The 25,634-nt window shown below is 53.2% G+C and overlaps 2 protein-coding genes across 2 annotated transcripts in view; one reads left to right on the top strand and one right to left on the bottom strand.

Annotated features, from left to right (window-relative positions):
* Nucleotides 1-47: 47 nt before the first annotated feature.
* On the top strand, nt 48-17,375 carry GNPTG (N-acetylglucosamine-1-phosphate transferase subunit gamma). Its single transcript, XM_012554579.2, has 11 exons — nt 48-117; nt 268-325; nt 410-477; nt 15,081-15,135; nt 15,213-15,296; nt 15,395-15,488; nt 15,559-15,673; nt 15,832-15,914; nt 15,996-16,127; nt 16,226-16,307; nt 16,384-17,375. The coding sequence occupies exons 1-11, from the start codon at nt 66-68 to the stop codon at nt 16,479-16,481; spliced, it is 921 nt and encodes a 306-aa protein (XP_012410033.1). The 5' UTR covers nt 48-65; the 3' UTR covers nt 16,482-17,375.
* A 118-nt stretch (nt 17,376-17,493) lies between these two features.
* UNKL (unk like zinc finger) overlaps nt 17,494-25,634 on the bottom strand; it is a 33,028-nt gene continuing 24,887 nt past the window's right edge. The window contains exons 11-15 of the mRNA XM_023728544.1: nt 22,252-22,344; nt 21,486-21,716; nt 20,362-20,561; nt 19,810-20,067; nt 17,494-19,039 (exon numbers count right to left, since the gene is read on the bottom strand). Of these exons, the coding sequence (XP_023584312.1) occupies nt 18,884-19,039; nt 19,810-20,067; nt 20,362-20,561; nt 21,486-21,716; nt 22,252-22,344 (938 nt within the window). The 3' untranslated portion in view covers nt 17,494-18,883. The remainder of the gene's footprint in view (nt 19,040-19,809; nt 20,068-20,361; nt 20,562-21,485; nt 21,717-22,251; nt 22,345-25,634) is intronic.

Raw genomic sequence — 25,634 nt, forward strand, 5'->3', positions numbered from 1 at the left:
TCCGCTTCCGGCGTTCACGTGACCTCGAGGCCCGCGCTCACGTGACCCGGGCCGGCCCTGGGGAGATGGCGGCTGTGTTGGCGTGCTTCCTGCTGCTCCTCGGGTTCGCGGCGCGCGGTTAGTGGCCGGCCGCCCGCGCTCCCCGCTGCCCAGGCCTTCCGTGTCCCCTCACGCTCCCCTACCCGCCCCGTCCCCTGCGCTTCTCCGTTTCCGCGCTGCCCACACCTGGGCTTCCCCGCCCACCCCTCACCGCCTCTTTCCTCCTAGGGCCGGGGCCCGCAGGGGCCGCCAAGATGAAGGTGGTGGAGGAGCCCAACACGTTCGGGTGAGTGGACTTGCGGGCGGCGCGGCACAGGGAGGAGGGGCGGCCCAGCGCCCCGCTCACGACTGACCCTCTCGCTTCTTGTAGGCTGAACAACCCGTTCCTGCCCCAGACCGGTCGCCTCCAGCCCAAGAGGGACCCCTCGCCTGTATCTGGTGAGTGCAGAATCCTGGCCGGGCGGGGGTAGTTTTTAATTATGCGGTAGCACTCCAGAACGTGTCGTACCAAGTTAAAATAATTACCCTGGACTTAGTCCTTTCTTTCTCTTGGTGTTTGTCTTCGCAGATGTAATTTTGTGTTTTCCCGTGCAGAGGGGTGCAAGTGGAAAATGGGTAGGGGTTTTTGTGGTCTTTGTCTTTTTTCTCAAAACAGTAATGCTATACGACTGAGTGTGCCTTGGAACTCCTCAGCGTAGTGGGTGTAGGTCTTCATTTTGTCCAGCTTCTGCTAGTATTCCCGGGATGGTCTGCGTACTCCTGTTGTCAAGCACTGGTTGTTTACGTTTCTGGGTCTCTAGAAACAGGGCTTCAGAGAACGTTGTTTGTACACGTGTGTGAGTGGTTCCCTAAAGCCGAATCCCAGAAGTGGATTGCTGGGTCACAGATTATGTGCGTTTTAAATGTTGAATGAGTACTGAATGTAGGAATTACTTATTGAATTCCACTGTGCTGGGGAGGCAGAAGTGAATGGAACATAAAGTGCTTGTTCTCTGGAACTCACAGTCTAATGGGGGGAGGGGGGCGAATTATAAATAATGAGGTGGGTAAAATAGTAGACTGCCCGTGGTCATAACTGCCGTGTAGGTGCGTAAAGCAGAGAAAGGGGAAAGGGAGTGTGTGAGAGTGTTGTTTTGGGGCTTACCGTTTTAAGGGTGGCCAGTGAAAGTCTCAGTGAGAAGGTGACATTTGAGCAAAGAACTGAGGGAGGAGAGGGAGCAAGGGATGTGGGTATGTGGAGGGAGGGGGTGCAGGGAAGGGCGTATCCAGAGGTCTTGAGGAAGGATACCAGGGCGGAGGGGACTTGCAGGGGGCAGCAGGAGGTGAGGTCAGAGATGAAGGGGCCAGGTAATGAAGGGTCTTGTCGATAGGCCCTTATACAGGCGTTACAAGTCCCTGGGGGGTGCAGATGGTTAAACGTTGGACTACTAGCCAACAGGTTGGCAGTTGGAACCTATCCAGAGGCACCTTGGAAGACGGGCCTGGAGATCTGCTTCTGAAAGGTCACAGCCTTGGAAACCCTGTGGAGCAGTTCTACTCTGCACACACAGGATTGTCATGAGTCAGAATCAACTCCGTGGCAACTAACAGCAACAACATGTGGACTTCAAATGATTCTATTCAGATTGGTATCGTGAGAACTATTACCCAGAAAACCTGAAACCCCGGGAGGCTCAACGCCGGCCTATTCTGCACTTCAGTACAGCAGTACTCTGCTACGGTTGCTTTATTTTTCTGTTTACGTTTTTATTTTGCTGAACCATTTGAAAGCAAGTTGCAGCTGTGGTGACACTTTACCCCAGTATGCATCTCCTATCCCCACAAAGTTAATACTAATTTTGTAGTGTAATTAATCCATGTCTAATTGAGTTGTGTCTAGAATGCCTTTTACTGCTCTCCCCACCCATCCTCAAACCAGGCTCAAGGATCACACATGGGTTTGGCTGATTCTGTCTCTTTCATCTTTTTAATCTGGAAAGCCCCCTCCCCCCTCTTTTTCTTTTTTCCCCCAACTTCATGACATTGACTTTTGAGATGTCCAGGCCTATTGTCTCACAGAATGTCTGGCATTCTGGATTTGTTTGTTTGTTCACGATGTCATTTGGCTTGTTCCACTTTCCCCACTATTTCCCGTAAATGGGAAAGTAGGCCTGGAAGCATGCTTAGTGCCAGGTGTAACAGTTTGGGTGAGAATATGTCGTAAAGGTGAGGCTGTGAGCTGCAGATCACATCGCCTCCAAATCAAAACCAAATCCCTCGCCATCAAGTCAGTTCTGTCTCAGGGTGAGCTAGTGTTACAGAGCACAGCTGTACTCCTCAGGGTTCTCTTGGCTATAATCTTCAGTGGAGCAGGTCATCAGGCCTTTCTTCTGTGGAACTGCAGGGTGGGTTCGATCTGCCAACCTTTAGGTTAGTAGTCCAGTGCAAACTGTCTGTGCCACCTTGGGACCTTTTTCATATCACATCAGAAGACACTGAATGCCAAGTGGCCCAACAAGCTACGGTTGGTCACGTGGTTGACGCTGACGGGGTTCTAGCCACTTTGAAAGTGGTTTTTTTCTCTGCAGTTAGCATGGTGTCTGGGAGGCAAAGCCCTGGCCCCGAGCAAGTGGCTCAGGACTCGGTGTTACTGCAATGGGGGTAGAAAGCGCTGGATTTCTCTTTCTCTCCTTCTTTCTGCATTTATTAGCAGGAGGTCCCTGTTAAGAAGAGGGCCCTGTTCACCGCCTCCCTCTCTTTGCTTTTTGGATATCATTCTAGGCTCAGATGTAAACAGAGCTTTTGATTGAGGTGTAATTGAAGTACAATAAAATAATAGGTCTGAGGGGTTCACTTGGGTTCACTTTGATGATGATGAGGTTTGATAGTTGAGCACATCTGTGTAATCATCACCCAAAACGAGATCGAGAACAGTCCCATCACCCAGAAAGTTCCCTGTGCCCCTGATGACCACCCCCCCCATCACTTTCTGATTTCTGTCACTGCTGAGGAGTTTTGTTGTGTGTGGACTTCAGGTGAATGGAGCTGTACAGCACACATTCCTGGGTTTGCTTCCCTCTCTCAGCACACTTTTTGTTTTTAATTGTGGTGAAAATAAACATAACAAAATACGCCATTTCAACAATTTCTATGTGTATGACTTAGTGACATTAGTGACATTTTTCAGGTTGTACAACCATCCTTGGTTTTTCCAGATCATTCTACCACCATTAACGAATACTCTCCCCTCCCCCCACCCCTAGTAACCACTGATAATCTTTGGGTTCTGTATGTTAATTTATCTCACAAACGTGGATTCATACCGTGTTTGTCCTTTTGCCACTGGCTTGTTCTGCTCCGCGTGTCTCCAGGGTTCACCTGTGTGGGTGTGTGGGAGCACTCAGCGCGTGTCCTTGAGATCCGTGCGTGTCACTGTATACAGCGTAGTGCTTTTCTTCCTGCTGAGCACGTATAAAAACTGGTGAAATCCAGGTGCGGCCTGTTCATCAGACTGTGCCAGTGTCAGTCGGCCCCGTGCTGACATCATGCAAGATGTTACCATGGGGGGAAGCTGGGGGAAGGGGACATGGGACCTTTCCGCATTTGTTTTGCCACTTGTGAGTCTATAAGTATTTCAAAATAAAAAGCACACCCACACTCACACACACATGCAGCACACATACACACACGCATACACACATACACACACACACGCATACACACATACACACACGTATGCATGCTGTCTTAGTCATCTAGTGCTGCTGTAACAGAAATACGGCAAGTGGATGGCTTTAAGACAGAGAAGTTTATTCTCTCACAGTCCAGTAGGCTACAAGTCCAAATTCAGGCATCAGCTCCAGGGGAAGCTTTCTGTGTCAGCTCTGGGGGAAGGGCCTTGTGGTGCATCAGTGTTCCCTTGGTCTGGGAGCATCTCAGCACAGGAACCTCGGGTCCGAAGGATGCGCTCTGCTCCCGGCACTGCTTTCTTGGTGGTGTGAGGTTCCCATGTGTCTCTGCTCACGTCTCTCTTTTATATCTCCAAAGAGATTGCTTTAAGACATAATTTAATCTTGTAGATCTCATCAGTGTAACTGCTGCTAATTCATCTTATTACATCGTAATGATAGGGTTTACAACACTTGGGGAAATCACATCAGATTACAAGATGGTAGACAATTATACAATACTGGGAATCCTGACCTAGCCAAGCTGACAGATATTTTTGGGGGACACAGTTCAATCCATGACACATGTAAACTGGAAGAATGTATGAAATACACATGGCTTTAAATTTCTAGTTGAAATTTCACATTACAGGATTTTTGTTTTATTTTCTATTTGTCTTTTTTTTTTTTTTCCTCTAACACTGAAAAGCTGGGTTCCTTAATAACAAATATACGTACTGATTTTGTCCCGTTATTCATATAAAATAGCTTCAAGATGATAATGGCAGTATCACTATCATCAGGGAAATGACTGGGTGAGGCTTGAGGTTTTCCCCATTATTCTCTGGAATTTGCCCCACCAAGCTGACTGTCAACACACTGAGGTCACACCTGACCACAGGATCCTTTTCTCTACTTGTTACCCATCTGACATGTGGTCTGGGCCATTGGTTTCTCCTTGTGCTCAGTTTTAGTGCTTGCTTTTGGTTTTCTTTGGCTCTTTAAATTTTTGTGTTGTGGACAATTTCAAGCTTATACAAACGTGGAGAGAAGGGTTTGATAAAGCCCCAAGTACGTTCACCTGGCTTCCCCAATTCTCAACCAAAGGCCAATTTTATTTTCTACTTCCGGTTTCTCCCTGCCACCGGTGACTTAAGGAAGCATGAAGGACAGGGAAGCGGACAAAGACGTTTTTGCTGTAGGGATTTGATATGTGAACCGAATAAATGCTTTCACATGTTCAGAACTAACATAAAAGAGACAGCATAAGCTGCTGAAACTGAAAACAAAGAAAAATAAAGGAAGCAGCTGCACAAACTAACAGCCCAGCAGCAGGGCGGCGTCAGAACTCGTAAAAGGCTGGAGAGTGGAGGTGTGTCTGACCTCCACCTCACAGGGATCAGCTTGGGGCTGATCTTGATGACGCTACCATTACTGCTACTCTCCAACACGTCCTTTATTTGTAAATATCTGGTATGTGTCTCCCAAGGGCATAGACACAGTATCACCATCGCACTTAGACACAAAGCAGTAATTCCTTACATGCAACACAAATCCCCTCAGGGTTTAGATTTTTCTGTTTGTCTCATGAATTATTTTGAATAGAGCCCATGTCTAAAGTTTGCACATTGCATATGCTTGCATGTACTTTAAGTTTTTTGTAATATGTTGGGTTTTTTTCCCCTTGCAATTTAGTTGTTGAAGAAACTGAATTGTTTGTTTTCCACATTCTGGATTTTGTTCATTGCTCCTGCTTCATCTTAGCTGGAATAAAGACAGTTTTATTTTTCCCTTTCCAATCTGTATACTTTTCTAGCCTGGTTTCCCTGCCGAGGGCACCCTGTGCAGTGGCGGACAGAAGCGGTGAGAGTGGATGTCCCTGTTTGTTTCTCATCTTAGGTGGAGCAGTCAGTCCCTCCGCTTTAAGTCTGATGTCGCTGTGGGTCTGTGCTGTCGTCGCCAGCTACCGTCAAGCTGACTCCCTCCCATGGCGACCCTGTGTACAACAACGAAAATTGCCCAGTCCTGCCCCACACTCATGGTCTTTGGCAGGCTCGAGTCCATTGTTGTGGGCACTGTGTAGCTTGAGTGCCTTTCAGCGTAAAGGATTATCTTCCAGCTCTATCTGGGGTAATGTTCTGTTGTGGTCCAGAGGGTTTTCATTGGCTGGTTTTTGGAAGTAGATCACCAGGCCTTTCTTCCTAGTCTGTCTTAATCTGGAAGCTCTGCTGAAACCTGTCCACCACGGTGACCCTGTTGGTATTTGAAGAACCAGTGGCACAGCTTCCAGCATCACAGCCACACCCAGGCCACCACAATATGACAGACAGGTGATGGGTGGGTTTTCGTCAATGCCCTTCGTCAGGCGGAGGATGTTCCCTTCTGTAAAATAGGACTAAGAGTAGCAGTAATGGTAGCGTCATCAAGATCAGCCCCAAGCTGATCCCTGTGAGGTGGAGGTCAGACACACCTCCACTCTCCAGCCTTTTACGAGTTCTGACACCGCCCCGCTGCTGGGCTGTTAGTTTATGCAGCTGCTTCCTTTATTTTTCTTTGTTTTCAGTTTCAGCAGCTTATGCTGTCTCTTTTATGTTAGTTCTGAACACGTGAAAGCATTTATTTGGTTCACGTATCAAATCCCTACAGCAAAAACGTCTTTGTCCGCTTCCCTGTCCTTCGTGCTTCCTAGAAGTGACCGTTTTTTATTATAAAAACGTGTAATAAAATTGGCCATTTTACGCACGTTCCAGTGTACTGCTCAGTGGCATTAAGTAGTTTTGCCGTGTTGTGCAGCCATCACCATTCTCTAGTTCCAAAACCTAGTCCCCCCCCCATTAAGTAATAACTCCCCGTTTCCTCTCAAACTCCCTCCCCCCATTCCGACTCAGAGCAACCCTATAGGTCAGAAGAAAACCACCCCACAGGGTTTCCAAGGCTGTAGTCTTTTTTTTATTTTTTACTTTAGATGAAGGTTTACAGAGCAAGCTAGTTTCTCATTAAACAATTAGTACACATACTGTTTTGTGACATTGGTTGCCAACCCCACGATACGTCAACACTCTCCCTTCTTGACCTCGGGTTCCCCATTCCCAGCTTTGCTGTCCCCTCCCGCCTTCCCGTCCTTGCCCCTGGGCTGGTGTGCCCAGTTAGTCTTACTTTGTTTTATGGGTCCAAGGCTGTAATCTTTCTGGAAGCAGACTCACATTTTTCTCCCTCAGAGCAGCTGGTGGGCTCGAACTGTCAAACTTTGGGTTAGCAGCCGAGCACTTAACCACTGTGCGACCAGGGCTCCTGTCTCTTACCCCCCAGCTACTGGTAACCTTTACTCTGCTTTCTGTCTCTGAATTTGCCTATTCTAGATATTTCACATAAGTGGGGTCATCCAGTATTTGTCGTTTTGTGTCTTGCTTCACAGAGCATTGTAAAAATGGCGTGGTGGGGGCGTCTGACCTCCTCTAACTTCACAAGGAGGGAGGAGAGTCAAGATCAACAGTCCAAGGCTGATTCCTATGAGGCAGGGGTCAGGCATGCCTCCTCTCTCCAATCTTTTTGCCAATTCTGACACCAGCCCCCCCACCCCTACCCCAGAGCTCTCTCTACTTCTCTGCTGGGTTCGATAATTCGTTGCAAGGGCCACACAGAACTCACCATACTCACAGGGTTTATTAGGAAAGTAACAAGTTACAATTCAGGTTCAGGAATGCTCAGGATACAGTTCTTCCATCAGGACAGCCTCTTCTTAGCCGTGGTGTAGGCAGGTCTCTCTCCCTGGTCTCTCGGCCCTGCTCGGGCAAGTGTTACAAAGCTCTTGTAGCTCTGCCCAGAAGTGCCTGCAGGCACCCCTCTCAGCCAGTAAGCCTCGGCCCGAAGGCTCTCAGCTCTAGCTCTGTGCGTAGGCAAGCCTAGCTCCATCAGTAAGTGCCCAGAGCCACCCTACTCAGCCATCAAGCCTCCTGCCCAGAGGCACTCAGCTTTCTTGCTCCAAGGGCCTGGAAGCCCACCTTACCATCTCCTGCCAGGCTCCTGGTTCTGCTGCCACTGTTTTTTTGCTGCTGCTTCTGGCTGACTTGGCATCTGTGGTGTTAGAGCTGTCTCTCTCTGTCTCCTGGGTCTAGGAGGGTCTCAGCGGAGGGATCCCAAGTCCAAAGGATGTGTTCTACTCCCATCTCTTCTTGGTGGTAGTCAGGTCCCTTCTTTGCTTTGGAATTCTCTCTCTCTTAAGCCTAGCAGGATGGCAGAACTGACCAGTCCCTTGTTAGGGTTCCATATACCTTATTTGCATGGTCCCATCCCCACATGCACCTTATTTACATTATTAGCAAGCTGTCCAATCCCATTGATGGGCTACAAGCACCTCATTTGCATAACCCCACTGTTTTGTGACATTGGTTGCCAACCCCACGATATGTCAACACTCTCCCTTCTTGACCTCAGGTTCCCCATTCCCAGTCATTAGGTGGGAGACAAAGACTTTGGCTAGAAGGGACATATTAAGTAATTCACTGCACTGCAAGCATAATGTTTTCAAGGTTCATATCGTAGTATGTGTCAGGATTTCATTTTGCTTTGTGGCTAATATTTCATTGTTGGATATACCACGTTTTGTGCATCCATTTATTGGTTGATGGACATTTGGGTTGTTTCCACCTTTTGGCCATTGTTAATAGTGCTGCAGTGAACACTGGTGTATAAGTATATGTTTGCATTTCTGCTTTCACTTCTTTTGGGTATACACGTAGGAGTGGAATTGCTGGATCATATGGTAATTCTGTGTTTAACTTTTGGAGGAACTGCCACACAGTTTTACACCGGCTGCCCATTTTACAATCCCACCAGCAGTGGATGAGAGTTCCAATTTTTGCATAACCTCGCCGGCACCTTTCGCTTTCCTTTTTTAATCATAGCCCTTTTAGCGAGGGTGAAGTGACATTTAATCTTCCTTTGCATTTCCCTGATGATGTGGACCATCTTTTCATCTGTTTGTTGGCCATTTGTATTTCTTTTTCATTGAAATGTCTGTTCAAGTCCTCTGCCAGTTTTTTGATTGGGTTGTTTGTCTTTTTGTTGCTAAGTTGTAGGACATCTTTATATATTCTAGATATTAAACTCTTCTCAGATATACAAAAACAAAAAACAAAAAAAACCTGTTGTCGTGGAGTTGATTCCAATTCACAGTGACCCTATAGGACAGAGTAGAAATGCCCCATAGGGTTTCCAAGGAGCGGCTGGTAGATTCGAACTGCTGACCTTTTGGTTAGCAGTCAAGCTCTTAACCGCAGTGCCACACACATATAGGGTTCCCAAAATTCTTTTTCCAATCTGTAGGTTGGCTCTTTACTTTGTTGATAAAGTCCTTTGGTGAACACAAGTTTTTAATTTTGATGAAGTCCCATTTATTTGTCTTTTTTGCTGTGCTTTTCGTGTAATATCTAAACACTCACTCGTAAAAACTAGATACCGAAGCATTACCCTTATGTTTTCTGCTAAGATTTTTATGGTTTTAATTTTTATGTTGGGTCTTTGGTCCGTTTTGAGTTAGTTTCTGTATATGGTATGAGGTGTGGGCCCAGGTCCATTCTTTCGTTTGTGGAAATCTAGTTGTCCAGCCTATTTATTGAAGAAACTGGTTTGCCACATTGGATGGTCTTAGCAGCCTTGTCAAAAACCATTTTACCATAGATGTATAGGCTTATTTCTGAACTCTGGTTTCTATCCCATTGGTCTATATGTCTGTTCTTGTACCGGTACCAGACTGTCTTGATTACTGTAACTTTATAGTATGTTTTGAGATCAAAAGTGTAATCTTACTGTTCTTTTTTTCTTTTTTTTCAAGATTGATTTACCTATTTGGAGTCCCTTGCAGTTCCATATAATTTTGAGGATTAGCTTTTCCATTTCTGCAAAGAAAGCTATTGGAATTTTGATGAGTGTCTTAGTCATCTAGTGCTGCTGTAACAGAAATACCACAAGTGGATGGCTTTAACAAAGAGAAGTTTATTTTCTCACAGTCCAGTAAGCTACAAGTCCAAATTCAGGTCATCAGCTCCAGAGGAAGGCTTTGTCTTCTCTGTTGGCTCTGGAGGAAGGTCCTTGTCATCAGTCTTCCCTTGGTCTGGGAGCATCTCAGCGTAGGAACCTCAGGTCCAAAGGACGCGTTCTGCTCCCAGCACTGCTTTCTTGGTGGTGTGAGGTTCCTGTGTGTGTCTGCTCGCTTCTTTTATATCTCAAAAGAGATTGGCTTAAGACACTAATCTTATAGACCTCATCAGTATAACTGCTGCTAATCCATTTTATTACATTGTAGAGTTTATAACACATAAGGAAATCACATGAGATTACAGAATGGTACACAATCATACAATACTGGGAATCATGACCCAGCCAAATTGATACGCACATTTTTTGGGGGGCGTAGTTCAATCCGTGACAGTGGGTATCGCATTGAATCTATAGATGGCTTCAGGTAGTGTTGATATCTTAACAACATTAAATCTTTCAGTCCATGAACACAGAATGTTCTTCAGTTTATTTGTTGCTGTTAGGTGCCATCCAGTCGGTTCCGACTCATAGCAACCCCACGTACAACAGAACGAAACACTGCCTGCTCCAGCACCATCCTCGCGGTCATTACTATGTTTGACCCCATTGTTGCAGCCACTGTGTCAGTCTGTCTCATCGAAGGTCTTCCCCTTTTTCGCTGACCCTTTATCTTACCAAGCTTGATGTCCTCCAGGGACTCCTCCTGATAACACATCCACAGTATGTGAGACGAAGTCTCGCCGTCCTTGCATGCAAGGAGCACTCTGGCTGTATTTCTTCCAAGACAGACTTGATCGTTCTTCTGGCAGTCCATAGTATCTTCAATATTCTTCACCAACACTAATTGAAAGGTATCAATTCTTCTGTAGTCTTCCTTATTCATTGTCCAGCTTTCATATGCATGTGAGGCGACTGAAAACACCATGGCTTGGGCCAGGTGCACTTTAGTTCTCAAAGTGATCTCTCTGCTTTTTAACACTTGAAAGAGATGTTTTGCAGCAGAGTTGCCCCGTGCAGGACATCATTTGATTTCTTGACTGCTGCTTCCATGGGTGTTGATTGTAGACCCAAGTAAAGTGAAATCCTTGACAACTTCAATCTTTTCTCCGTTTATCACGATGTTGCTTATTGGTCCAGTTGTGAGGATTTTTGTTTTCTTTATAGTGAGGTGTAATCCATACTGAAGGCTGTAGTCTTCGCTCTTCATTAGTAAGTGCTTCGAGTCCTCTTCGCTTTCAGCAAGCAAGGTTGTGTCACCTGCATATTGTAGGTTGTTAGTGAGTCTTCCAACAATCCTGATTCCACGTTCTTCATATAGTCTAACTTCTCGGATTATTTGCTTAGCATACTGATTGAACAGGTATGGTGAAAGGATACAACCCTGATGCACACCATTCCTGATTTTAAGCCATGCAGTATCCCCTGTTCTGTTTGAATGACTGCCTCTTGGTTCATTTATTTAGATCCTCTTTAATTTCATTCAGTGATACTTTATAGCTTTCAGTGTGCATGTCTTTAAATTTACGTCTTGGTTAATTTATTTCTAGGTATTTTATTCTCTTAGATGAAATTGTTTCCCTAACTTCCTTTGCCTGGTGCTCATTGCTGATGCATAAATCCTGACTGATTTTTGTGTGTTGACCTTGCATCCTGCCACCTCGCTGAGTTCATTTATTAGGTCTGTAGTTTTCTTGTGGATTCTTCGGGGTCTTCTATGCATAGGATCATGTCGCCTGCAAAATGGGATAGTTGTACTTCTTCTGTCCTGATATAGACACCTTTTATCTTTTGTTATTGCTGTGGCTGGAACTTCCAGTACAATATTGAACAGCAGCGGTGATGTTTTTTTCCATTCAATATGATGTTAGCTGTGGGTTTTTCATAAATGCCCTTTAACATATTGGGGAATTTCCCCTATTCCTAGCTTGTTGAGTGTTTTTTTGTCTGATGCCTTCTTTTGTCTACTTAGATGATCATGGGGTTCTTTTCTTTTTTTCTCTTAATGTGTATTACGTTGATTGATTTTCTAATGTTGAACCACCCTTGCATTCCTGGGATAAATCCCACTTGATCCTGGTGTATAATCCTTTTCATATGCTTTTGGGTTTGGTTTGTTAGTATTTCGTTGAGGATTTTTGTGTGTATATTCATAGGGGATATTGGTCTGTAGTTTTCTTTGTCTGGTTTTGGTATCAGAATAATGCTGACCTCATAGAATGAGTCAGGGAAGTGTTCCCTCTGCTTCTATTTTTGGAAAAGCTTGAGAAGGATCAGGGTCACTTCTATAAACGTTTGGTAGAATTCCCCAGTGAAGCCATCTGGTCCAGGACTCTTCTTTTTTGGGAGGGAGATTTTTGATTACTGATTTGATCTCTTCACTTGTTACGGTTTGTTGAGATGTTATGTTTTCTTCCTGAGTCAGTGTAGGAATCTTGTGTGTTTCTAGAAATCTGTCCTTTTAATGTACATTAATTTGTTGGTGCATAAATTGTTCACAGTGTTCTCTTGTGATCCGTTTATTTCTGTAGGGTTGGTTGTGATGTCCCCACTTGCGTTTCTGATTTTAGATATTTGCATCTTCTCTTTTTGTCAGTCTAACTGAAGGTTTGTTGATTTTAGTGATCTTTTAAGAAAACCAACTTTTGATTTCATTGATTCTGTTTTTCTGTTCTAGTTTCATTAATCTCTGCTCTTATCTCCTTTCTGGTTGCATTGGGTTTGGTTTGCCCTTTTTTTTTAGTTCCTAAAGTTGAAAAGTTATTGATTTATAGCTATAAATTTCTCTTTGAGCACTGTTTTCGTTGTATCTCATAAGTTTTGATATGTTGTGCTTCCATTTTCCTTCAACTCTTAAGCGTTTTCTGAGTTTTCTTTTGGATTTCTTCCTTGACTCATTGGTTGTCTAAGAGTTTAATTTCTACATGTTTGTGTACTTTACAGTTTTGTTGTTAGTATCTAATTTCATTCCGTTGTGGTTGGAGAACGTCCCTGGGTGTTCCAAGTTGTTTGTGCTCTACGACTAACCTAAAGATTGGCAGTTCAAACCCACCTAGTAGCTCCACAGAAGAAGGGCCTAGGCTGTCTCCTTCCTTCAAGCTTACAGCCAAAACAACCCTGTGGAGCCGTTGTCCTCTGTAGCACATGAGGTTGCCATGAGTCAGAACCTATTCCGCGACAACAGGATTTTTTGGTTTGGTGGTTGAAGAAAATACTTGGTGTGGTTTTCCTCTCTCTGAGTTTACTGAGACTTGCTTTGTGGCCTAGGATGTGGCCAAGCACGTGGCCTAGCATGTGGCCAAGCACGTGGCCTAACCTGGGGAAGGCCAGGAGCACTGGAGAAGGCTGTGTGTTGTGCTGTTGTTGGGTGGCAAGCGCGCTGCGTGGTTGCTTGGGCGGCGGGCGCACCACGTCTGCTTGGGCGGAAGATGGCTGCAGGGCTGCTGGCTCGAGACACCCAGGATCAGAACTGAGTTGGTTGGCGGCCATGAATGTCGTTTTGGCCCCGGGAGGCTGGTGCTGGGTGGGGATTCAGGCTGGCGTCGTCGGTTCAGGGCTTATCAGTGGGTGGGCGGTGGGTATGGTCCCTGGCGAGAGTGCCTGGCGGGATAAGGAGGTGTGGGAAATAGGCTTGGGGACCAGGCGAGCACAGTCAGTTGCGGGGGGCCACACCAGCCAGTGGAGAGTGGGGAGGGGAGCAGGCAGCCCTTCAGGAAGGGATGGAGGGAAGGGGATGTCATCAAGAAACAATACAGGGCCTCGGCCCGAGGAACATCGCCAGGGATACAGGCAGGAGCTGAGGGCAGCCGCCTGTCTCCCAAGTGGGTCAAGGTGTGGGAGGAGGGAGGGATGGCGCTGGTGGCAGCCATGGAAGCTGGCCGTCTGCACTGTGTCTGACGTCCAGGTCGAGGGCTGGGTGTGGGGCCCACTCTAGTCTCAGCAGGTGTGAGGGCCAGAAGTGAGCAGAGGCTGGATGAGGGGAGCAGCGGCCCCAGCACCATGCCTTGCAGGAGGGAGCCCACCCTGGGCCTGCATTGCTTGGCTGGAGCCCCTTTGCTGGGCCAGGCTGACCTCGGGCCACGGCACTTTGTCCTGTTCCTTTTGTCAAGGTGTGTCTGCTGTGAGCAGACCTGTGAGCCCCAGCCCAGGTGTGTCTGCTGTGGGCGGACCTGTGAGCCCCAGCCCAGGTGTGTCTGCTGTGTGCGGACCTGTGAGCCCCAGCCCAGGTGTGTCTGCTGTGTGCGGACCTGTGAGCCCCAGCTGTGTCTGCTGTGTGCAGATGTGTGAGCCCCAGCCCAGGTGTGTCCCCAAGCAGTCCTCTGCCAGGGCTGATGGCACAGGAGCAGGGACACCCTGCTCTGCGTGTGCACCCCGTCCTGTCACATGCATGAGCACGTGGGCTCACTGTCCTGAGTGTGAGCAGCCTGTGTGTACTGGAGCAGAGGCAAGGGGTCCCCGTGTGGGGTGTCTGGGGGACCGTTTCACACTCCGCTGTGTCAGGGCTGTGGTGTGCAGAAGACGGGTGGGGCATACCCACGGCTGCAGGGATTGAAGACAAGAGGCCATTGTGCAGGGGTGGGTGGCGGGCGCCCAGGGCATCAGCTGGGAAAGGGTGGGTGGCCGGGTCCGGGCCATCCACACAGACGTAGTGCTGGCCCAGGCTCTGGAGGTGAGGTGGGGCCCCCATGCAGTGGGCTCGTGGGAGGGATGGGGCAGCGTATATCTGTGGGCAGCACCCAGAGGGCTGCCGAGGGCACTTGCCGCTCTACTCCTGGGGGGCCCAGCAAGTGGGCAAGGGGCTCACCCAGACAGTTTCTGTTCTCTGGTTTGAATGGGAGGCAGGGCTTGGGGCCGGGTGTCTGGGGAGCTGTCACTCAACACCTTTATTTCACCTTGAACAGAAAAAGTACTACTGGCAAAGAGCTTTTTAAAAAGTGTCGGCCAGGTTCAGAACCGTGCGCCCCAATCACAGAGGCCTCCTGGACCCCTCTGTGGGGTGAGGTGCAGGGGGGCTGCCTGGCGAGGCCCTGCCCAGAGCGCGGCCGCAGTGTTCTCTGAGGCCACCTCTGTCCTGCTCTGAGTGGCTCCCTGAGGGGCCTGCATCAAGGTTGGTCAGAAGCCACGGGTCTTCAAATGCGCCTGTTAGGTTCTGGGGCAGTGCCCCCTCCCATGGGCCCTTGGGTACCTTTACTCGGGGGCAGTGCTGGCCTCTGTCTTGTCTTTCTCACACGTGGCCCCTGGGCTATCGGGGACCTGCTAATCCTGCTCACGCCCCTGGGGGTGTGCACAGCCTCACTCGGAACTCCTGCCACATGATGCGTCCTGGGTCTCTGGCCTTACCGCGCCCTCTCCCCGCAGGCCCCGGACACCTGCTGAGACTCTCCGGCAAGTGCTTCAGCCTGGTGGAGTCCACGTGAGTGTGGGGCGGGCGGCGCGGGGCGGATGGTGGGGCGGCACGGGGACCCCCCTGACTACACTGTGCACCCCCAGGTACAAGTACGAGTTCTGCCCCTTCCACAACGTCACCCAGCATGAGCAGACCTTCCGCTGGAACGCCTACAGCGGGATCCTGGGGTGAGCTGCGGGTGGGGTTGGGGTGGCCCTGAGGCTCCTGCACTCAGGTGAGCCGCAGCCGGGGCAACCCTCATACTCACCTGGCCCCCCCCCATCAGTATTTGGCACGAGTGGGAAATCGCCAACTCCAGCTTCGTGGGCATGTGGATGCGTGACGGTGACTCCTGTGGCTCCAGGAGCCGGCAGACTAAGGTGAGGCCCCGCGGGCGAGGGCAAGCAGCCAGGACCCCCAGCCCCCCACCAGCCACGCCTCCGCCCCCAGGTGGAGCTCACGTGCGGGAAGAGCGACCGACTAGCCCAGGTGTCGGAGCCCAGCACCTGTGTGTACTCGCTGACATTCGAGACGCCGCTCGTCTGCCACCCCCACGCCTTGCTAGGTGGGACACGGGGCCGGGCTGGGTCTGCTGCCCCTGCGCGGTGTTGGGAGTAGTAAACGGGGCGAGGCGGAGGCTGGCTGGGGTGCACTGGCCACGCGCACACTGTCGGGGGACACGGGCGGGAGGGACCTCAGCTGAGCCACTGCCCTTGGCCACAGTGTACCCGGTGCTGCCCGAGGCCCTGCAGCAGAGGTGGGACCAGCTGGAGCAGGACCTGGCGGAGGAGCTTATTACCCCCCAGGTGAGCACAGGCAGGCGACCCCCCTTCCTCGGTGCCCCCCATCCAGGCGCGGGGCACTCCCGCCACCTCCTCTGCCTCCAGGGCCATGCAAAGCGGCTGCGGGCGCTCTTTGAGGAGGCTGGCTACTTGAGGGCCCCGGAGGACAGCGACTCTGCCTGGCAGGAAGGGGTCTCGTGGGGCCAGGTGTTTGAGACCCTGGAGAGCTGCAGCCAGGTAAGGACTGGTGGAGGGGGCCAGGGCCACTTCCCGGTACAGAGGGGTGGGGGGCACGCTGGCCGCCCTGCGGGTGTCTGACTCCCCTTGAACATCAGGCACACAAGGAGCTGTCCAAGGAAGTGAAGAGGCTGCAAACCCTGCTGACCCAGCACGGCATCCACCACGCAAAGGCGGCAGGTGCGAGGGGTGGGGCCGCGCCTGCATCCTAACTGCCGTGGGGGCTGCTTTGTGACCTGCAGCCACGTTTCCACAGGGACCTCCAGCTCTGAGCGCTTGGGCCAAGCAGCCCCTACACGCGGGCCCCCAGCACAGCTGCATGGTGACCTGGGACTGCACAGGAACACTCCGTGATCTGGCCAGGAGACAAGACCCCATGTCAGGACCATGGTGCACGCAGCAAACACTACAGCCAGAAGCCGGCTTCCGGGAACCAGCCCCCCCCCCACCTTGTGTTCTCAGTGACGCAGACGGAACAAAGATTTAAGGTTTTTAATGATCCCTGTACTGATAAAAATAACTCCAGGGTTCTGTAAACCATCGCAAAATGCTCTAGTGTAAAAAATTGAAATAAGTGTTAACAAACAATTTTAAACAGTTCACTACAGGTAAATGATTATGCATTATAAATACTACCTTCCAGGTTAAGAAGAGTCCATTCAAATAACATTTTCATCTACGTACTCAAACCTACACATTGAGGGCCTCCCTAAATTAATGCACACAAAGCACCCAGGCAGATTCGGGGTCTCAGCCGACCAGCGTTAGACGCTGTGACGGCACGTTACCACCCATGTGGAACACCCAGGATGACAGGTGACGAGGATAACAAGGGTCCTGTCATGGGATCCCTCAGAGGCTTCGACCTCAGAAGAACCAGCACCCGCAGCCAGGAAGTGGGGTGGGAGCAGCCCCTGATGGCACCCCAAACACCCGCCCGGGCAGTCTGTCTCCCTCGCACCCCAGTGCTCACAGCGCCCTCTTGAGGCCGAATTCCAGAGCCAGCTGACCAGGGTAGCTTATAGACAGACCTAAAGCTCACTTGTTCTTAATTGTTCTGTAATTTAAAATGTCTAGCTATAGATATTAAACACTGTCCTGTTATCCCAGCAAAGACCACAGGCCTAAAATGAGAAACAAGTGCATAAATATTAATAAAAATAAAGGATTTTAAACAGTGATAACAGTAGCACAAAATAGACGTCGTTTCTAAGTACTAAGCGAATAAATCATCATCACTATCGTTAAAAACAAAGTAGATTCACTAAAAACCAGGCCGGGTGTCACCTTTAGTGGTGGGCTAGCTGCAGAAGGTTGGGGGTCCTCTTCCTTTATAAACGATGGAACTCGTCTATCGGCTTGGTTGCATTAGAAAAGGTTTTGAAACGTCTTACTATATTAAATACATTCTCATTTGGTCACTGATAAAAATTCTTACCTAGTCACTTTGCACTTTAAAAAAAATGCTATTAAAAGTCTTTGGCAAAGCCGGGGGGCGGGCAGAGATGTGTCAGCGGTCACTCGGCGGCCACGGGGGCTGGTACCTGTGCTCACTACCCCAGGCAGATTCTGAGGTTTTCTCAGGAGAACCGTGGAAAGCCAGGGTAAACCACAGACATCTTTCACTTATTCCAGGTTTCTAGGGAAAACGTCCCAATCTAGACCAGAGAAGATTTCAAGTCACCCCCCCTACACACGCTCTCAGCCGACAGTCTGAGGCAGCCCCTCCTCCCGGCTGCAGGGTGGCAGGCTGGGCCCTCTCTCTGCAGACACCTTGCCAGTCACACATAAGCTTGTGATCATAACAGCTGCACACAGATTGGGGGACGGTGGCCACGCACCCTCAGCGTGGCCCCCTGTAGTTACACAGCACCGCTGCCTGTGACCGGTCTGAGGACCTGTGTGCTCAGACACAGCTGCTTCTGAAAACTGAAATGCCAGCACCCGATCCTTCTGCTGCCTGAGCTTCTATCAGGATCTAAGCCTTATTTTCAAGGAAGAAAACAAAGCCAGTGACTTGTTCACTTTTGCAAGGCACAGGCACTTGGAAGGATTGGCCTCGGCTCATGTAGCTGCACGAGAGCTGTCGCGACACCAGGTCACGTGCTGGGCAGAGAACGCCAGCAGGCGTGCGCGTACACACACGAGAACGAGTCCTTCCGTAAGTCACACACCTAAGTGTATGCGTGTCCTCAGTAATCGTCCTCTGCTTATAAATACCGCTTGCACTCAGTTTGAAAACTAAAAACCCTAGCATTTCTCACTACTAGATAGATGCTCATCTGGTAAGTACTAGTTTCCGAAGATGAAATCTAACCTATTTACCATACCATGAATAAGCCAACTGATAGGAAACATCTTAAGTTCACAGTACACATAGAAAGCTTCGTATTATCGCATATTTAAAGGAAAAAAAAACCATAAATCTACAAAGCAGCTTATAGCAATTTTTAACATCTAACTAAACTCCTCAGTTTACAAAGTGCTTGTACGAGACTCAAGACTCCTAGCGATCTGGCCAACAGCAGTGTCGGATGACTGCAAACCCTGGCGGCACTGCAGCGCCCACCGCACGCTCAGCAGCCGAGGGAAGGCGCGCCACACCCCAGACGGTGAGCCCACCTGCGGGAACACCTGAAGGTTTTGGGGGAACACCACGAGACCGCTGGTGTAAGTAACGCCCAGGGGCGTCACGGCAGGGGTCGTCGGCGCACTCACGGCCGCATTCCGACGTCGGTTGGGCTCCAGGAGGTGGGTCACCACTGTACGGGCTGGCCCTTGCAGTAGGGGCAGGCAGGCGCGCTGGCGGCACACGGCTCGCAGAGGACGCGGTGCGGACAGGGTCGTGGGACGGCGCCACGGGCCCGTTCCCGGCATGCCAGGCACTGCTTTGCGTGCAGCTGGATGATGACCTGCGGGATGAAGCACTGTTGGTACGGTGGCGCTGCCTGTGTACCGCAACCCTGACCTCAGAGGCTGTGCCCGGGCCCCCAGCAACGGGGAGGCCACGGAGGACCCCTCCAGAGGACAACTGTCCACTGGCTATAGTGACCAGGGTTGGGGGGACATCGCCAGGCTTTGACAGGAGCCTGGGAGGCCGAGCCCAAGGCCAGCAGGGCAGGGTGGTTGGCAGGACACCCAGGGGATGGGCCAGACCCGTCAGCCAGGCTGGGAGTGGGCCTGTGACCCGTGGCTCCTGGACACTGGGAAGGAGCCGGCCTGCCTCAGTGCCAGCGGGGGCTGCACCGGCCCAGCGCCTGGAGAGCAGCCCGCAGTGGGGCGGGGCAGCGGGACCGGCCCTGCTCTGGCGCCAATACGGCGGTGATTGGGGGCGATAGGTGTTCCTAGCCAACCTGCCTATCTGAAAGGATGAAGAACGGATAGGCGAGAATGGGAGCCGGTACACCCCAACATAAACCATGCCTGGGAGATGTGCTGTGGACGGTACAGTGTGGGCGGGAGGAGGGACCCCTTCAGAGGGAAGGTGGTGGCGACGTCCATCCCAGGACACGGCGTGGGGAGAGGCCGTGTGGGGCACGTCTGATGCCGCGCTCTCAGGGCCTCCAGCCACACAAGCGGAGGCTGAATGGACGGAAGGGAGGAAGCCACAGCACTGGATGGCCTCGGGGCCTCAGACATCCCACCGCAGCCTGGCGACCCACCTGTGCTCCCCGCGACTCACCCCATCGATGGCCTCCAGGCCCAGGCGCAGCCTGCTCTGCAGGGAGTGCAGCGTGGGCAGGGGCGCCGTGTCCAGGTCGCCACAGCTCCTCAGCACGGGCAGCGCGGCCGCCAGCCCCAGGCCCTCCAGCTCCTCCTGCAGCTGCCGGCACCGTGCCTCCACCTCCTCCTTCCGCTGCAGCGCCAGCTGCCGGTCGCTGTCAGCCACCCGCGCCCGCTCCTTCGCCTCCTGGGCCTCCCGCTGCCACGCATCACAGGCCTGGAATCACGGGAGACGAGGCTGGGGAGCTGGGCGGTGGAGCAGATGAGGGGGCAGGTGGGGGGGCTCACGGGGGGATGGGGATGGTGGGGCAGGCAGTGAGGCAGATGAGGGCGCCGCACGGGGGGTGCGGGGACGGTGAGGCAGATGGGGGCTCACAGTGGGGGGCCGGGCGGTGGGGCAGATGGGCCGCACGGGGTGGGAGGGGGGACAATGGGGCAGATGGGGGAGCCTCACGAGGGGGGCAGGGTCAGGAGGCCGTCCCCCCCACCCCTGCCCTGTGCCCCCCCTCACCTGCTTCACCTGCTGCCAGGACTCCTCCCACTGCCGGATCCTGCGCTTGGCCTCGTCGAGCTGCCGCCGGACACGTGCCAGCTCCGCACCGCTCGGGCTCCCGCTGGAGGAGGTGGACCCGGCAGCCAGGATGGGGGAGGGACTGGGGGAGAAGCTGCCGGAAACGAAGTCCCAGATGCTCCCGGGGACGCCATTTAAGCCTGCGAGGATGACGGGGACAGGAGATGACACGGGGTCCCCTTTGGCTCAGCTCGCCCATGTCTCGGGGACCCGCCGTGGGTGGGGGCCCCAAGGCAGGTTGCACGGACGCCCGCCTTGATCTCACCAGGCCTCTTCCCCAGCCCGGCTGCTTGTGGAGTTTAAAGAAAAAGGAGATTAGGCTTCGTCTCTGGGACTGCGTCACACACGGCAACAGTCCTCCAGTTTGGTCTCAGGGCCCCCTCGCACCCCGAGGACTCTGAAGTGCTTTCACCACCGACATAATGTCCACGGCATCAGAAGTTAAAACAGACATTTAGAAACAATCGTTTAAAATAAACCATGTGAAAAAACGTTTTTTAACATCTAACAACTTAAGAGCGCGGCACCGTCTCGCTTCTCCGTGAGCCCCGTGTCCGCCTCAGCGCTGCTGTGGAAGGCCCGGCCACACCAGAAAACCGACCAGATTAAAACGCTAACACGGACTACAGCTCACGGCTACGCTTGACAGAAAGCCTTAGAGCCCTGGCACCCACGAGGTCTGCATGGGGGGGCTGCACCATGGAGGTCCACGCCTGGTGGTGCATGGGGGCAGCCTCTGTGCCTTGGTTTACTCACCTGTGAAACTCACCTGTAAAACAGGAAGGATGTCCTCACCTCAGTGGGAGGCAGCTGGCGCCTCTCGCGTCTCCAGGCCCTGTCCCTCCCTCCCCACCCCCCCACACCAGCTCCCTGCCTGCCCCCCCACGTGCACCAGCTCACTGCCTGCCTACCCACCTGTACCAGCTCACCGCCCACACCGGCTCACTGCCTGCCCGCCCGCCTGCACCGGCTCACTGTCTGCCCGCCCGCCCACCGACCTGCCCACGCCAGCTCACCACCCACCCACCTGCCCACACAGAATCACTGTCCGCCTGCTCACTCACCTAAGGAGCTGTATGAGGAAGCTGAGGAGCCCAGGGCCCCAGGCTCTGACTTCGGGGGTGGCGGGGGCTGCTGGGGGGGTGTCATGGCTGAGGAGACCAGTGGCCCCGACAGGGACTGGGAGAGCGAGCTGAGCGGGGAGGTGGACAAGGACGAGGACGAGTGCAGGGACGGCGAGCGTGTCAAGGGGCCTGGGATAGCGACCGGCGCCGAGCCCCCCAGCAGCCTCTGACCTGCAGCGGGGGGTGGAGGGCGGCACATCAGGGAGAGGTGGGCTGGGGCCCCGGCACGCACCCACCTCCCCCCCCACAGACCAGCCGTTTTCCAGCGGGATTTTGGCTGGCCAGGCCTTGGCACAGGGTCTCAGCACCTTCAGGGACTCCTAAAGTGGTTTAAGTTCTTTTAAAATCACAGAGGAGAAATGAACTTCGAGGTTGGAAAAAACGTGTTAATTTAAAACGTTAGCATACTCGTCTTCATACATACAGCCAGAAAATATGATTTTGGTTTTTTTCTTGTGGAGGAAGAAGGCTGAGGCCTGGCCCTCTGGATGGGTCCTCTGACTCCCACTAAGATCAGGAGGGGACAGAAGCCAGCCGGCCACACAGGCAACAGGGTAGCAGGAGAGTGCGGGCACCAGTGAGGCCAAGAAAAAGGGGCAAGGGCCCAGAGACAGACCCTCCCACCCCCGCTAGCCGGCATGCCCCACGTCAATTCGTGGAAAAGCGACGAGAGGCAGCAGAAAGCGTTGAGCATCCAGCATCTTACTTGTCGGCCCAAGTTCACTCTTCTCTCGGTCTTCTAGGTCTCTCTCCAGGGATGCAATGTTTATGTCGCTAAGGTGGACGTCTAAAGCCGAACCTGTCAAACAAAACATGCAGCACCCTCGCGTCACCTGACCAGCGGCGAGGTCGTCCTGGCTTGAGCTTGGGGCTTGCCACTGTGGTCGCCTGAAAAGATCCCAAGCAGTGTTTTCCAGCCAGTCACGGAGGCCCAGAGTCAGGGCTGCTGGGTGCCTGGGAAAGCATCTTCCCGACACACCCAGTGGGGCCGCCACGGCAGCACCGACAGGTCCTCGAGTCAGTGGGCCTCATTCCACCCTTGTGATGAGCACGTCTCGGCCCGGCGCCCACCAGCCGGCTCTCCTCATGCTCCAATAACCTTGCCTTTCTCACTGTTCGTTAAACCTGACCAGAGACAACACCTGACTATGAAAAGAACATTTTCCAGAGAACGCACACGGTCTAGACAGGCCGCAGACAGGTCTTCAGGTTACAGCCGTGCTGAATGCTGAAGCCACAAACCCAGACCCCACGGCGGCTGACCGGAACCACGACATCAGACCCCAGACTCGCGGTGCCCCTTCCAGAGTAGCGAAGGACACACGTGTTCCTTTGAGGACGCTGTGTCCCCAGCTGTTCCTTTCCAGCCCTGGGCACGGAGCAGGGCCACGCAGCTACCTTCTAGAACCTTCTGGCCCACAGTTTCAGCGCCACCGCGGCTCAGAGGGTGTGGTGTTGCCCGAGGCTGGCTATGCCCACCTTGGTACTGGGAGGACGTGCTGCACCCCAGCTTGCCCGTTACACGAACGGAGAAGCCTCGGCTTGGTGAGCCCCTCACCCCCCCGAGTCAACCCACAACCCTTTCCTGCAGGCCAGGGCAGCCCACACCGGTCTGCAGGCCCAGCAGGGAGCGCCCCCCACCTGCGTCCCACCTCCTCCTCCCTCGGGCTCCCTCCTGAGAGTCCCCAGCACCCAGCTCAGCGCCCACCCTCACCCCCACCACCATGCAGGCCCCTCCCCAAGCCCAGGACCCAATGTGGAGCAGGAGCAACCCCAGGGGCTCCTTTCAGGGCAGCCGGTCAGCCCCAGACCCTGAGACTGGAGTTTGAAACCCCCACAGCATCAGCAGCCGACTCAGGAAAGGAGTGACCAGGGGGCCCTGGGGGCCCAGTGCACCTGGCTGCCTCCCCGACCTGAGTCCCAGCTCAGCTTCCTGGGGAGACAGCTGTGGGGCCCAAGAGGAGAGCACACAGGGTCTCGGGTGATTCCTCCCTCGGCACAGGTAGGGTCTCTGTGGCTGAGCCCTGCCCTACCTGGTATCTGACGTATCTGTCCCTGACAACCCCCACACCCCTAGGCCCTCCATCCCTCTTCCTCCCATCTGGCCCCCAAGGATGCTAGCCCGGGACGGGACACCTGGCACAGCGCCTCCTCCAAGTGCCACTGGAGCCCTGGGTCACACCTGCCCGCCTGGGCATATGCGCCAGCTTCTAGAACGTTCCGCCTCTGCTGGCCCCTGTGGCTGTACCGGCAGGCGTCAGGCAGTTCCCTGCATTGCTGTCACCCCCAGGACACCATTTCAACACTGCTCAGGTAAAGAAACCACTGCCGTGAGGGCCCGGGAACAGAAGCACGAGGCTTCCCCGCTGTCTATTTACCCATCCGCCCGTACCCTGCTTGCAAGCTGCCCCTCAACGCCCTGGGAGTGGTGTTCTGTGACACCGACCCTGGCTAGCCTGCCATCGCTGCTCCCCCATCTGCAGCAGCCTCAGTCTTCTTCTAGCTCCGTCCGCTAGGAACAGTCCTGGCTACTCCTGCTCAGCCTCCAAAGCCCTGCTCGGAAGAGCCTCTGCCCTGCTCCTGCTGGTGTGAATGGAGCTCACCATACAACTGCCTGCCACTCAGCAGAGGGTGTCCCCACCCACAACAGTCCGGCTGTCTGGACTGAACCCTCGGCCCCGGGCAGTCCTGAGTCAGGTCAAGTCTGAGGCTCTTGAGCACAGCAGCCGACACTTGGCAGAGTTTTAGAAACAACTCCTGAACAACCGTATGAGGGATGACTGAAAAGGGAACACCGGCCCCAGGAACCTCTTCCCTTCTCACCCTAAGCGATGTGACTCCTGCCTGTGACTCAGCACCAAGACGCTCCGCCCTCACCCGTCCTCCCATCCAACCTGCTCCTGGCACAGCCTGGGGCCCCCAGGGGATGGGGCCAAACTGGGGCAGAGACTCACTCTCGCTCAAGCCCTGACCTTACCAGCCATAGTACCCTTCAGCTCAAGTCATATGAAGACATCCATCCCAGCCCCGACACTCACTTGGGAGCTGTACCAGCCCCTCGAGGTTACCTTGGGCAGAGATGTTCAGCAATGGACCTCGTTTCAAAGTGGAGGACCTGGGAGGGGTGGCGCTGGCCTTACTCTGGAAGGGACCCTGGGACAGCCCCCAGGATGTTCCCACGGTGGGGAGGGACAGCCCCCACCACCCCCTCCCCAGGGTGCCCAGTAAGGACCCCTCATCTGAAGAGCTTCTCTCACTGCACACCTCACCACCCCCAAGACAAGCCCCAAATCTCCAAAACGCCCCGTTCCAGATAGATCACCTTTGGGGGAGGGGGGCGCAAGCCCCGGAACTAGGTGAGCAATTACATAAGCAGGCGAGTGGGTGGCACTGTGCGGCTGACCGGGCCGTCCAGCGGTCGTGAGAAAGGAGCCCGAAGCTGCTGAGTAATGGCCCTGGCCTGGCCTGCTCCCAGAGTGACAGCCGTCCCGACCCTGCGCTCGGGACACACGGGAGCAGGGCAAAGGGGACAAACGGCAGACCCGCACGGGCTAAAGGCCGGTCCGGAATAGCCACTTCCCCAGATTGCAAGTCCCCCAGCTTCATCCCTAAATGTGAGGAGAGAAACTCACCCCCCTGGTCAGGCGACCTCCCCAACGCCCAGTCCTCACGAGGGGACAAGGCCCACTCCACCAAGAGATCCCGGGGGACAGCCATCAGGGTCAACCCCTGAGCAACTGCAGGCCCCTGGGAGAAAGCTGCCCACGGGCACGGGCCTGGAGGCCGGGCGACAGGCGGGATTGCGGGGTGCGGGCGGGAGTTTGGGAACGCGGGAGGCCGGGGCGCGGGGGGTTCGGGGAGCAGGGCAGCAGGCGGAAGACAGGCGCTGACAGAGGCACGTGAGGCGCACGTTTTTAAAAGGGGAGTAGCTGCATCCTCTAGCTCTGCAACCTCTAAAAGCACGAACGACCTTGCCGCACTGGAGCCAGGTCCGGCGCGCAGCACCTAGAAGTCCTCCCGATCCCACCTGCCCGCAGCGCACCTGGAGCTGCAGCGCGATGCTGACTCACCGTCCGCCACGCCGCCGCC

The sequence above is a fragment of the Trichechus manatus genome, unplaced genomic scaffold (genome assembly GCF_000243295.1).
Source record: "Trichechus manatus latirostris isolate Lorelei unplaced genomic scaffold, TriManLat1.0 scaffold00024, whole genome shotgun sequence".
NCBI classification, from domain to species: domain Eukaryota; kingdom Metazoa; phylum Chordata; class Mammalia; order Sirenia; family Trichechidae; genus Trichechus; species Trichechus manatus.